This window comes from Mirounga leonina, unplaced genomic scaffold (assembly GCF_011800145.1).
Source record: "Mirounga leonina isolate KUSES-001 unplaced genomic scaffold, KU_Mleo_1.0 Mir_95, whole genome shotgun sequence".
Taxonomy (NCBI): domain Eukaryota; kingdom Metazoa; phylum Chordata; class Mammalia; order Carnivora; family Phocidae; genus Mirounga; species Mirounga leonina.
Window position 1 is genome coordinate 24,770,052 of NW_023270865.1, and position 14,885 is coordinate 24,784,936.

The 14,885-nt window shown below is 37.9% G+C and overlaps 1 protein-coding gene across 1 annotated transcript in view; it reads right to left on the reverse strand.

Moving 5' to 3' along the window:
• Positions 1–1,209: 1,209 nt before the first annotated feature.
• Positions 1,210–14,885, reverse strand: part of GOLPH3 (golgi phosphoprotein 3) — a 58,513-nt gene continuing 44,837 nt past the window's right edge. Inside the window, exons 3-4 of the mRNA XM_034998910.1 lie at positions 11,632–11,746; positions 1,210–3,133 (exon numbers count right to left, since the gene is read on the reverse strand). Coding sequence (XP_034854801.1) covers positions 2,709–3,133; positions 11,632–11,746 — 540 coding nt within the window. The 3' untranslated portion in view covers positions 1,210–2,708. The remainder of the gene's footprint in view (positions 3,134–11,631; positions 11,747–14,885) is intronic.

Sequence of the window (14,885 nt, forward strand, 5' to 3'; positions counted from 1 at the left end):
TTATCCAAAATCTATAAAGAACTTATCAAACTCAACACCCAAAAAAACAATCCAATCAAGAAATGGGCAGAAGACATGAACAGACATTTTTCCAAAGAAGACATCCAAATGGCCAACAGACACATGAAAAAGTGCTCAACATCACTCGGCATCAGGGAAATACAAATCAAAACCTCAATGAGATACCACCTCACACCAGTCAGAATGGCTAAAATCAGTAAGTCAGGAAATGACAGACGTTGGCGAGGATGCGGAGAAAGGGGAACCCTCCTACACTGTTGGTGGGAATGCATGCTGGTGCAGCCACTCTGGAAAAGTTGAAAATATAGCTACCCTACGACCCAGCAATAGCACTACTGGGTATTTACCCCAAAGATACAAATGTAGTGATCCGAAGGGGCATGTGCACCCCCGTGTTTATAGCAGCAATGTCCACAATAGCCAAACTATGGAAAAAGCCTAGATGTCCATCAACAGATGAATGGATTAAAGAAAATATGGTGTGTGTATACACACACACACACACACACAATGGAATATTATGCAGCCATCAAAAAATGAAATCTTGCCATTTACGACGACGTGGATGGAACTAGAGGGTATTATGCTAAGTGAAATAAGTCAGAGAAAGACAAGTATCATATGATCTCACTGATATGTGGAATTTGAGAAACAAGACAGAGGATCATAGGGGAAGGGAAGGAAAAATGAAACAAGATGAAACCAGAGAGGGAGACAAACCATAAGAAACTCTTAACCTCAGAAAACAAACTGAGGGTTGCTGGAGTGGTGGGGGGTGGGAGGGATGGGGTAACTGGGTGATGGACACTGGGGAGGGTATGTGCTATGGTGAGTGCTGTGAATTGTGTAAGACTGATGAATCACAGACCTGTACCCCTGAAACAATACTTTATATGTTCATTAAAAAAGAAAAAGAGCCTGGAAAACTATTACCAGTAGCCAGCTGTTTTTGTCTGGAACACAGCCTCACCCCTGATTTGTATTGTCTATGACAACTCTCATTCAACAGAGCTGAGCAGTTCTGGTATCACATACGGCTCACAAAGCCCAAGTACTTACTATCCAGTCCTACAAGAAAAAGTTTGCTAGCCCCTGCGCTATTTTGAAATATTACCACATGTATATCACTAAGTAAAAATTAAGTAAGAAAACTATGGTAGAATACAAAAATACAAATGACATGCTTGCTCTGATTCAGGCACTTTCAAGATCATAGTTTATTTATTACTTCAGATAAAAAGATAGTATACATATTAAGGAATCCCTTAAAATTCCACTCTAAAGTTATACACCATCTAGTACTTTTGCATTGAATGTTAACCAAAAAAATCTCTAAACACCTGAAAGCCCCACTATTAACATGAACTATGGTAATAAAAATTTTGACATTTAATTTGTTCAATATATAGTATTTACATTATGAAACCAATGCTGATACCATAAACAGTGATAAAGAAATAGTAAAAATAAACTTTAAAAAGCAAAGGTTTATATTCTTACAATGTGCTAATCATCATAATTGTATATAAAAATTAAAACATAGCAGAGCTTTCTGTTACAAAATTCTTAATCATCTGAGTTGTAGTCATTACTTGCTAACAATTTACATGCAACATCTGCTAAAACTGACATTTGATTTTTTTCCCCCTAAGAAAGTGTGAGTAGATAAATGACATTTAAGAGCAGACATTAATTTACCTGTGGACAGAAAAAGAAAAAACTGTACTCAAGATTAGTACTGGTCACAAGCCTCTTCCCTACAGAAATGATAAAAAACAGTTAAGACCAAAAACAATTTCAAAAGGAGATGCATAGGCAAAGAGTACCATGAATCGCACAGCTCAAGAACTCTTGGGACCAATCAGACACATCTTTTCTCTTTCCTTCATTGATGAGAGGTCTGTTTTGTCATCAAATAATATTGACTGAAGCAAATGAGGGGCACCAGGTGTACAACTAATTAAATCTTGCAAAATACTAAGATGGAGGCAGGCGTGGCCAGAAGGGGCAATGTGTATTTAATTCAAACTATATACACAGCATAACTGGAATGCAGCCCATCCCAAACTGGCTTTGTGAAACAACTGGACCTTTATGATTTAATAGTTAAAATTACAACAAGTGTAATAATACAATAGATTTACATGGGAAACAAAAATCCAAGGGGCATTTTATATTATTTACTGTGTTGTTTCAATTTAAAAATAATTTGCTAAGTACACATCTCAACTGAGGTCTATGTATAAAATGTCCTAATAGATACAGATATTTACCTTTGGTGAGTTAAAGGCCTTTTTGTGACTTCTGTCTGAATCGTAGGCAGAATGCTAGATATACATGCACATGTGGGAAAAACTCAAGCTGAGGTAATCCAAAAGATGTGCACGTGAGGAGACTGGGATTACTTTGAAAGTCAAAGCATCCCAGCAACCCAAAACAGGTTAACAGTGAGAATGGCAACAAGGAATGGATTGCCAATATGGCAGTAAAACTTTTTTTTAAAACAGAAAGAGGAAGGCCTCTCGTACCAGCAGAATCCTGCATACATACAAAAAAGAAAAAGCCATCCACCATTTCATAAAACAAAAGCCAATTATAGTGTGGAAAGTACAAATCGCCAAAAACCAGAAGTCAATAGAAGAAAAACTACTGGTTTACATGAGAGAAAGGAACTTCATTCTTAGCCGTCACTTGGTGAACGCGGCCACCACTGCCCACAGGACCTCATTGGTGTTGGCCTTCAGACATTCCACTTCAGGATCTAAGTCAAGGAGCTGCCGCACTCTCTTGGTGGCTAAATCATACTGCTCGTCCAGAAGGGGAGCGAAAGCATTCTCCAGGACATCGGAGGCGTGCGCTAGGTAAATGAGGGCCAGCAAGCGCTTGTCCATGCGGTGAGGGTCATTCACCCATTTGTCAAGAACAGCTTCCTGTACCTTCTTGATGAGGCGCTGCTTGATATTGTTGTTGGTGAGGGGATGTGTCGTCATGTCAAAAAGTAGGAAGTTCTGTTTCTCTGTTGTCAACACACCCTTCTCCACCAGGTTTTTAGCTAACCGTTCCCGCACATTTCTTAACTGATAATGCAATTTTAATGGATTCCAGGTCTCACCTAAGCAAAAGATTTCAGAAGTTAGAAATGATTCGGTATTATCTCTCATTTTATAAAATGTACTATTAAAATAAACAATAAAATTTGGGGTTTTTCCCCCCCTCTAAAGAAATAGAAAAAAATCCAACTATTTTTCTTGCCAACTAAACCATGAACTCCTTGAGGGCCAGGCCTTTGGATTCTAAGCACCTGGCACATTTTCAGGCTCAACAGTTACTTAAAGGACCAAACTAAAAGCAGTCTTCAAACCAGTTATCCTAATGTGAAAATGAGCTAAATATTAAATATATTTTCCTCTCTCCAGCTGTTGTCAAAAAGCAACCACAGCAGGTTTTTTTCTACCAAAACACCAATGTGTGACAAATAAACAAAAGAAAAAAAAAGTTTCCTGATTAATATGCTATTCCAGAAACTGCTACATATACCTGGCCTACAAAGCTAGGAAAGCCTATTTAGACAATCTATTCTTTGATGACAAATAATATAAAGCTAATTCTAGAAGGGCAAAACATTTCACCATTTTAATTTTGTCATCTATGCACATTTCCTTTCAAAACAGAAATATTTAAAATAAAACCAAACAATTTTCACCAAGATAATTTTTTTTTCTACAGAAGACTAGAAAGGAATATATAAAAATATTAACCTTGGTTTTCTTTGGGAGTATGTGTGACAAATTTTCTTTTTTGTACTTTCTGTATTTTCCAAATGATCTCCAAAGAATATGTATTTTTTTTAATTTGAAAAAAATACTATAGCAATTCTCTAAACTGGAACACGTTAAAGATCAACCACAGACACTTTCATTATATGCAAAAGCTGTAAGGCTGAAATTTTACAATACTGACAGAAAACTATATTGTCTAACCACTAACCACTAAGAAATTTAAATTAATAAGAAATTCAGTTCCTCAGCTGTACTAGCCATGTTCCAAAATGCTCAATAGCCATGTATGGCTAGTGTCTACTGATTGGACAGCACAGAAATAGAACATTTCCATCATCATAGAAAGTTCTAGTGAACAATGCTATCTTGAAATATATTACTATTCAGTTGGCCATAAAAAGAGTATTTTACCATATGACTTAACACTAAAGAATATGGGGATATGGTAAGAGTAATCAGTCCTGGACTTAAATAATTAGACCCTCTGACCTTACACAAATAGAAACCCAGATAAAATATATGAAACAACTGTTTTCCAGTGCTAGTCAAAAGGCAATCCTGAGTGGTGACCCTTGAGTGAAACCTAAGTGAGCCATACTACTACCCAAGCTTACTATCTAAAGGTGCATCCCAGGCAGCAAAGCAGGAGAGAAGACCTCAAACAGAGCAAAGGAGTAACACTGTGTTTAAACAGGCAGAAATAAAATTTTTTTATTTAAATTTAAAAATTTAAAAAGGTAGAGACAGAGTTCCAGGAAGCTAAGGCAGCTGAAATACAAAGGCAGAGTACTGGAAGAGGGAGCTATGAAGAACAAGAGCTCTAGATATCCGTATGGTGTTCCTCCGAGTATGCCTGATTAAACAAAGCCACACAAGTTAAGGTGAGAAACTCTGCAAAGCTAGACAAAGAAAAACTATCCGAAAGCTGTAAGCTGAACAATTCTAAGGGTTCACATGGGGCTGGGGCAAATTTGAGTGCCAAGCAGACTGAGTAGAAAGATCTCACTGAACACCCAGGACATTCAGAAGGGACTCCAGAAGGATCACACCTTAATAGTAGGCCTAAACCAGTCCTTGAGAAAAGACTGTTCTAGATCTGGCCTAATAAAGCTTAAAAACAAAGTGATCCACAAGTAACTTAATTGCCTACCAAAACAAATTTCAACACTCTTTAAAGAAAAACAACAGAATCCAGCACTCAACAACGTAGCACACACAATGTTCAGCAATGAATAAAAATTAGTAGCCCTGTAAAATTGTGACCCAAACCAAGGGGGGAAAAATTCAACAGCCAGAGTGAACCAAATCAGACATGACCCAGAAATGACATATATGAGGGAATTAGCAAAGATTTTAAAACAGCTATTATAAACATCTAAATAATTTAAAGGAAAACATGACTGCAATGAAGAGAAAATAACAGTTTTTTTTAAAGAATAAATGATCTGGGGGGCACCTGGGTGGCTCAGTCATAAGTGTCTGCCTTCAGCTCAGGTCATGATCCCAGGGTCCTGGGATTGAGCCCTACATCGGGCTCCCTGCTCAGTGGGGACTCTGCTTCTCCCTCTCCCACTCCCCCTGCTTGTGTTCCCTCTCTTGCTGTGTCTCTGTCAAATAAATAAATAAATCTTAAAAAAAAAATAAATAAATGATCTGGAAGTGCCATTTTGCATTTTGTGATTCACTCTGTAAAACTAGGGACTTGAAAGAAAACTGTCAAATAATGAAAGGCTGGTACCATGAATTATTAGTAAACTGAAGTCACTTCCTGCATTAAACAGTAATAATAATATTTTCCATAAAAACCCTAGCAAATCAGCGTCCACAAAAGAAAAATGATCATTGCATTCAATTTCCTTGGTAACCTTAAAAAGGAAAAGAAATATATTTGGGGCCCTATTAGATTTTAAAACCTAATCATAAGGGGTGCCTGGGTGGCTCAGTTGGTTAAGCGGCTGCCTTCAGCTCGGGTCATGATCCTCGAGTCCCTGGATCGAGTCCCGCATCGGGCTCCCTGCTCGGCGGGGAGTCTGCTTCTCCCTCTGACCCTCCCCCCTCTCATGTGCTCTCTCTCATTCTCTCTCTCTCAAATAAATAAATAAAATCTTTAAAAAAAAAAAAAACCTAATCATAAAAAAGAAAAATGTAACTCAATAATAAATAAAATTCTACTTATTGCAATTTCTAGTGTTAAACAAGCCTATACCTACATTTAATGTTAAGAAATGATTAAAAGTTACTTGATGAAGCATTATCGCATAACCGGTTATAACAGGCAAGCTCTAGAGCCAGACTGGTTAGATTTGAATTCCAACTTGGTCATTTTCTAGCTGTGCAACCCTGGGCAAGGTTTCTTAACTTCTACATTCCTCTGTTTCCTCATCTGTAAAGTCAAGATAACAACTCTACCAACCTCATCAGGGAGGATTAAATGAGCTAAAGACATATCAAGTTCTTAGAACAGAGCCTGGTATACAGTTAACACTCAACAAATGTTAGCTATTATGTGCAGAATCAGCACTCTGACAGAAAGACTTAAATGCCTAAAATATATTAGGTACTAAGAACACAAACATAAAAGAAACACCCATAATATAATTATCCTGGCAAGAATAAGATGTGTAGGATCATAAAGACTGTGTAATAAGGAGCCCAGAGGGAGTAAGAAATTATTTGGGTTTGATGTAGGGGCATTTCCATGGAGTTACAGGAGAAAGAACTGTCAAACTAAATCTTGAAGTCCCTCAGGAATCAACATCCTATGAAAGAAAGCGGAGGGGTGCCTCAGTGGCTCAGGAGGTTAAGTGCCCACCTTCAGCTCAGGTCATGATCTCAGGGTCCTGGGATCAAGCCCCAACGCGTCAGGTTCCCTGCTCAACTGGGGAGTCTGCTTCTCCCTCTGCCCCTCCTCCCCCCTCGCACTCTCATTCTCTCCCTCAAATAAATAAGGAAGGAAGGAAGGAAGGAAGGAAGGAAGGAAGGAAGAAAGAAAGGAAAAGAAAGAAAGAAAAGAGGAGCCTGCGTTACAGGCAAAAGAAACAATAGAGTGGATAGGCAGTAATTATATGCAGAATATAATGAGCCCTGGAATGGAGTCACACATCTTTCACAGGTGCTACAATTTCCACTTTTTAAGTTTGTACCAAGCCATTATCTCCCCAACAAGTGCCTGCCTGCTGTACCTTTCACCAGACAGTTTGGGGTTTGTGTTTTCTAATATCACTGGCTTGTGGTAGGCAGCCTAATACACTAGGCTAGAATTGGCTAGGTTGTGTTTTCTGACCTTCTTCTCACTTTTGGAAATTAAAATAAACATAAAATAACCAATAGCCAAATTTATGTAGAAGCCCATAAATAATAGTTCAACTTTAAAATTAACTAACTATGCTTATAATAATTTGTCAATTATCAAAGTAGTACTTTTCCCTGGCAACGCACTAATCAAACAGAAGGGTATTGCATGCCTCAGAGAATATCTTGGCTATCTAGTTCAAAAAATGGGGGAGGGGGGGAGGATCAGGATTATTCTGAGAAGTCCACAGTTAAGCATCTCTTTGCAGACCTAAAAACACAAAATCCCTCTAATGCTGCTATACAATGATTTTCTTTTCTCATGGGAAATGAATGGGATTAGCAATTTATAACTTACTGTTTATTGTGCTGAAGTCATACTAAGGTTTACCTACTTTATTCACAATTAAATCTTATATATTACAACCAATGGAACAAAATAATGGTTACAAAGTTCCTATGAGAAATTTCTCAATTCCAAAATATGGTACAATTTAGTGTTGCTACTAAAAATGAGAAGAGCCTAAACACAGGCCCACCTTCAAATAAGGTGTTCCATTTATGAGTGGACCTTCTTATGGGCTATAGTTTCTGCCCCAAAGGAAGTAATAAAAAGGGGCTCAGACATCATCTCCCTTCGCAGTAACTCCCTCAAAGCGGGCAAATCTCGCCTGCTCACTCCAGTACAAATGTTATTCAGACTTCCTCAGATATTTGAAAAAATGAAGAAATCTCATACGCAGAAGGCTGAAACAGTGTGGGTAAAATGCAAATGTTGTTTAATACTATTCTTGGCACCCTAAAAAAAGGTACAATGAAATAACTGAGTGGTGAAAGTATCTTGGCATCCTAACATTTCTGCCTTTTGTTTTAAAAAAAATAGGGGCGCCTGGGTGGCTCAGTCGTTAAGCGTCTGCCTTCGGCTCAGGTCATGATCTCAGGGTCCTGGGATCGAGCCCCGTATCGGGCTCCCTGCTCAGTGGGGAGCCTGCTTCTCCCTCTCCCTCTGCCTGCCTCTCTGCCTACTTGTTCTATCTCGTCAAATAAATAAATAAAATCTTTAAAAAATAATAATAAAAGTAATAAAAAAAATAATTAAGCTAAATCAAAAGAATAAAGTCACCCCTGAAATTAGCACACTTAAGACACCAGTATGAATTGGGATGGGGGGGTAGCTGGATGAGTGAATATACAATAAATGTTTAAACTATCACAGCTACTAAAGATTTCGCTGCTTCAATTTAAGCAGAATATCAGATACCTTTTTTTTTTTTTAAGATTTTATTTATTTGACAGAGAGAGAGGGAGCGCGAGATAGGGAACACAAGCAGGGGGAGTGGGAGAGGGAGAAGCAGGCTTCCCGCCGAGCAGGGAGCCCGATGCGGGGCTCGATCCCAGGACCCTGGGATCATGACCTGAGCCGAAGGCAGATGCTTAACGACTGAGCCACCCAGGCGCCCTCAGATACCTTTTAAATACTTTGTAATAAATGCATGATTACTTAAGTGTTTAAAACTCTAAGATTAAAAGATGTTACTGTGATCCATATTGTTATTCAACAGCTCCTAAATTATTCACAATGTGAAAAGATTTTATAAGTTCTACAAGCAAATTAAAACTGGGCGGCTCAGTCATTAAGCGTCTGCCTTCGGCTCAGGTCATGATCCGGGGTCCTGGGATGGAGCCCCACATCGGGCTCCCTGCTCAGCGGGAAGCCTGCTTCTCCCTCTCCCACTCCCCCTGCTTGTGTTCCCTCTCTCGCTGTGTCTCGCTCTGACAAATAAATAAAATCTTAAAAGAAAAAAAAGAAATACACAACTGTTCCCCAAGCGGACTTTAAGATGGATGCTTTCAGTAGAGGAAAGACCTCAAGTCTTACAGCACCTACGTCAGTAAAGCTGCTGTAACTGGTATCTGATATTAATCATTACCTGGGAGCAACATTTTAAGAATTTAAAATTTAACAAGCTGGCTGCAAAAGTGAACATTTAAAAAGTCAAAGTGGTAAGTGTTACGTTTTACCCCCCTCCCCAAAAAAATGCTTTTTTAAGAAAAATCAACCAAGCTATCAGTACTTTCATTAGGCGGGAAGTAGATGCTTTCTTAATTTAAAAGAAATGTGCTTTTTTTCTCCTTCTCTCATTCTGAATTCTCTACTTTTAGGCTAAAATTACAGTTCATTCCTAATGTATGTCAGGAACACATGACTAAGGTGCTACAGGCGATATTCGAGCGTTGACGGCCATCCCAAACTTGACAGGATATTGCTTTTTTTAAAAAACTGTTCTGAGCAATTAGCCTCGCAGTTTACCCAAATTCCCAATCCAAATGGACACTCAGAATCATTTACTGAGAACAAAGTGGCCTGTGACGGACTCACAGCATGAGTGAGAAGTCCTAAGGCTTCTGAGGCTTTGGGGTTGCCTGTTTCCACAGCTTAACATAGCCTACTCAGGATAGGGGAGCATGAGATAACTTTTGACAAAGATTTTGTTTCACAAACTCTTAAGTGCATTTAAATACTTCTGAGAAAATCTTATAGACTTGTGCCATCTTTCTGCTCTTCAAACAGACAACCAACCCAACTTGGTTCAATTAGCATTTGTATCACGTACTGGACCAGTTACAGCCACCTTATACGCTGAGAGTCAACCTTCCTGCATGCCATACCTGCGTGACAGATACATAAACCGTCCAAGGAAATCTGGTTGTCTAAGACAGATTAGTAAACCAAATCCCAACGTGCTATTAGCATGTCCGACGTACGCTTGTACAGAGATCGCCGACGGACAGAGGGCCCTGAGAACATCTCCACAGTGCTGAGTGGTACCAAAATGGGTATCAATAACGTTAACCCAAGACCCAACCACATTCCATAAAAGACCACTGCTCTGACCTACCTGCCAAAAAAATTAACTACAACTTAGAAAAACCCTGCTTTTAGCCAGCTGAGAACATAACTACAAATTCCAATTTGCCCGACCAGAAGTGGTAATGGGCCAACATGAGCATGACCCAAAGACTGCTTAGGTGATCTCCAGAAAAAGTACAAAATGATCCATCAGGGGACAGTGAGAAATTTTTAGCACTTCTACTTTTATCTGAAAAAATATTTGCTAATATTTAACATATGGAGTTAACGTTAAAGCCCTCACTGAGTCTCTGTTAAATGGCCATGTATCACCAACAGGCATTAAGTGGAAGGCTAACTCAAAGAGGGTTGACAACATGCTGGGCCATGTGACATACAGTATTAGTAGGTGCTAAGCAATCTAGTTTTAACCAAACAAACTCTGATCAAATGGGCAAAGTAATTTTAAAAGATTCCTGCAGAAGAAATTATAATTGGACATAGCACCAAGCGGGAAAGAGGGTTGAGTTAAAGTTTCTCCTTATGGAAGTAAAAAGAACCTTTATTAGAAGATTGACAAGAGGATGGTCAAAAGAGAGAAACTGCAAAATTCATCAAAACTACCTTGTGAGTAAGTCTGTTTTCCATCAGTAACAAACAGAATGAACACTGCCCTAAGTGTAAAGTGCCACCGTTGCCTATTCGCTAACAACGGAATATGTGTATTCAATTTTTACATAAACAAAGATGCAAAACTCAAAATCTTTTACTGAGAGAATAATAGGGTTATTTTTAGAAACTGTAAGTTAAAAAGAACTACAAGTGAGAAAAAAATTACATGTTAATTACCAATCTAACAACACCCAAATGCTTTTAAAAGTTAAAGAGCAGTATGTTTGAACATGAACTGAAATAATACATGTACACAGAAGCAATGTTTTATGTAACAGTAAAGAGGAAGAGCAAGAGAACTTTCGGCCTATACTCTACACTTAGGTCCTATACTCAAAGCTCTCTATCTAGATTAGACAAATACACAAATAACTTTAATGTAAATGCAATAGTCACCAGTGCTGTCAACCAAGTATTTCAGGTTCTCCTTCCTACCACTGCACTTTCCTGTCTCCTTAAAGTTAGGGGAGGCCACGTGACTTGCTCTGACCAATGAAACCGGAACCACATGTCCTTTCTGAACAGAAACTTCCAAGCCTGAATGATTGGCTATACTCATCTTCCCTTTATGACAGGGACAGACAGTGCTCCAGATGGTGGCAGCTCTATCTGCCTGCCTGGCTGCCAAAGTGAGAATGAAGTGGCCTGTGACTACTTGTAACATGAGTGAAAAGTCATCTGTTGTTTAAAGCCACGGAGGTTTGGGGGTTGTCTGTTATCACAGCTTAACTTAGTCTACCCTGTGGTAAGGTAGCATGAGGTAATTTTGATAAAGAAGGTGGAAACTCTAAGGAAGAATATTATGTTTCATTGAACATCTATCTGCTCAGTCTTATTAAGAGGGGGTGAAATTTTTAAAACCACTATTTTCCCCATTCAGTGACTAATAACTTTCAAGTCTGCCTATATAACACAAGCTTTTGGCCATTTTGTGTAAGTTCCTCTCAAAAGAATTTTAAGCTTTTACAAAAATCTTTTAGACAGAATTCAGCTTTTAGTTTATACACAAAAGCTTACCACTAAGTAATTCAATCCAGTTCTGGACCGTTTCTGGAGGTTGAGTCTCCTTAACATGCTTTAGAGCTTCATCAAGAAGAACATCCCCTGTTGGAGCATCTGACTTACAGATCACCTAAAATGTAAGCAGTAAGAATCAAATAATCCACTAATTCTTTCTTCTGACCATCTCTTTAGATGAAAAACTTAAACAATTATACAAATAGTTCATTATACTTAAAGTCCCTAGTGTGTTCATGCAGTGTCAAGGTTCAAATTTTAAATTAATTCTCTATTAAGAAATCCAACATTGGAAAAAAAAAAAAGATACCCAACATTTAAACCTAACCAGATTAGCCACAATCATGAATGCAAATAAAGTTACTGTGCAAGAATTAGTAAAGCAAAAGGCTAGAACAGTTTTTACTCACTGTTAATTCTTTTCACTGCTAAACCTTGGGCTATTTAATCAAGAAATTCATTTTTTAAACATTTCTAAGTTACGGAAACAAACTCAATTATATACAATTATATACTCAATTCAGTATGATAAAGGTGGCATTTTAGAGCAGTGGAGAAATGAATTTTTCAATGTTATTGAATGTTATTGAAACAACTGGCTAACCAATTAGAATTAAAAGTTCAGTAAGACTTGGCTCCTCAGAGCTTATACCACAACGAAAGATAAAGATTTAAATATGAAATATAATTTAGGGGTGAGAAAGCTTTTTTCAAAATTGTGGCAACTAGCAGAAACCTTGAAAATACCAATAGGTTTGGTAACAAAATTTTTAAACACTACAAAACTTTTTAAAGCTAAGATAGAGAATCCATCTAAAAGTGGAAAAATACAAAGCCAGGGAATGAGGGGAAAAAATGCTATAGGGGCACCTGGGTGGCTCAGATCAATTAAGCGTCTGCCTTCAGGTCAGGTCATGATCCCAAGGTCCTGGGATGGAGCCCCATTATGAGGCTCCTTGCTCACCAGGGAGCCTGCTTCTCCCTCTCCCTCTGCCTGCTGTTTTCCCAGCTTGTGCTCTCTGTCAAATAAATAAATAAAATCTTTAAAAAAAAGAAAAGAAAAAGAAAATGCTATATACTGCTTTAGCCAACTATTAGATTTCTGCAGCCTTCACTGAGTTCTTGGCTAAGCAACAAATTTCTAGTTGAAATTCCGTAACACCAAATGTTAATCTGTTATATTACTTTATGTTAGCTATTAAAATGTCATACAATTTTAAAACATTATTTTCTAAATGCAGTTCTCCCTTAAACTTGTCTTCAACATGTGTCCTTTACCTTTCTGCTCAATCTTCTAAAAGGCTATTTGTGAGACAGCGTGACCCAACAGAAATATAATTAGAATGACAAATGCAAGCCATAAAGCTTTTAAATTTTTGTAGTTATATTAAAAAAGGAAAAGAAACAGGTGAAATTTTAATATATTTTACTTAACCCACTATAGTCGAAATATTAACATGTAAAAAATATTTTTAAATTGAGATATTTTACATTCTTCTTTTTTCAAGGTAAGTTTTCAAAAATCCAGTGTGTTTTTATTTACAACATGCCTGAATCTCTCACTAGCCACATTTCAAGTGTCTGGCTCACAGACCCATGTGGCCGGTGGCTATGGTATTGGCAGATACAGAACATTTTCATCATCACAGAAAGTTCTACTAGACAGTACTACTCTGGACCATGCTTTTTGTAAGGGGTCAGAGAGAGTACGAAAAAAGGAGAGCCATGGCAGAAAAAAGTTGTTTGTTTATACAATGTGGTCATGCCACCACTTCTGACCTCCCACTATTTCTTAAATTCACTGCAATCTGGCTTCAACACCCACCTCATGCCCACCCTCTGAGATGCGTCTTATATCAGGTCACAATAACCTGGGTACGGGTGGATCGTTTTTCTCATGAAATTCTGTCCCCTCAATCTCTCCCAGCTGGGACTACTCTTCTCCATCACCTCTGCAATTACTCCACTCAATCTAGTTATCTTTCACTTGGATTAAGTTTCCTAACTAGTTTTCCCAAACTAGTTTCAATCCATTCTCCTCACTGATCTTTTTTAAAAAGGCAAGTCTTACCATGTTATTTCAGTTTCTGCTTAAAACTCTTCAATGCCTCAGGGTAGTTCTAAACCCCTTAACGAAATTCAGCAATCTGTGGCCCACTAATAAATAAGCTCTGCCCACACCTTTAATTTCTATTCAGTATATTGCACCTTAGAGGGGAGCCTCATTCTTAAATATGAACAGTTAACCAAGAATGACAAGATACTAAAAGAAAACCTTCAACATCAAAGAAACCAAAAGACAGAAAGTAAAAACTTGAAGAAACATAAAAAAGAAATTTTCCAAAGAGCGATAATATTCTTAGTGATTTAAAAGAAGATATTATATCCATGAAACAAGAGATCGTGATAAAACAAAAACAAAACACAAGAAAAGGCTCCTGGAAATCAAAAACATTAGAACCACATTTTAAAAAAACTCAAAAGAGGGTTAAAAAAAGGTAAGGGAGGCCAAGCCAATGCCAATTATTTCTCAATAAAGCTAAGAAACTAAAAAGACTAGTCAAGAGGTCCACATCAAACTTAAAGTTCTAGAAAATAGAGCAAAGATATAAGAAATAGAAGAAAACTTGATAAAACCAAAACTAAACATTTCTAGATTGAAAGAACCCATGCATAATGAATTTATTTGAGAGAAAGAGAGGAAGAGCGTGTGCTTTGGGGGGAGGGGGGGAGGAAGCAGAGGGAGAGAGGCAGACTCCCCACCGAGTGTGAAGCCTGACCCTGAGATCATGACCTGAGCCAAAATCAAGAGTCGGACGTCTAACCGAATGAGCCATTGAGGTGCCCCATCATCTCCGTATCTAATTTAATGTAATCTCATCTACAAAGATTTACTGGGGATTAGGTTCCAGGGGTTAGGACCTGAACACCTCTTGGGGACCACTATTCAGCTTGCTATAGCTCTCTATAGTTATTTCTTTTGGCATTTACGTCCATATTTCTAAATGAGCTTATACTGCCTTGTGCACGCTCTGTCAAATAAATAAATAAAATCTTTAAAAAAAAAAAAAAAAGAAGGAAGGAAAATATCATAGGATATAACCAAACTCTGCAGGGCTAACATAATTGTAATAATATAAAACAATTGTTATGGTTTTTCAAAAAATTATGACGTAACTCTATCAGGAACTTTGGGGGTGGAGGTAAGTGGTATTAAGAGAGCCAAATGTTCAACTTTTTTTTTTTTCCTCATC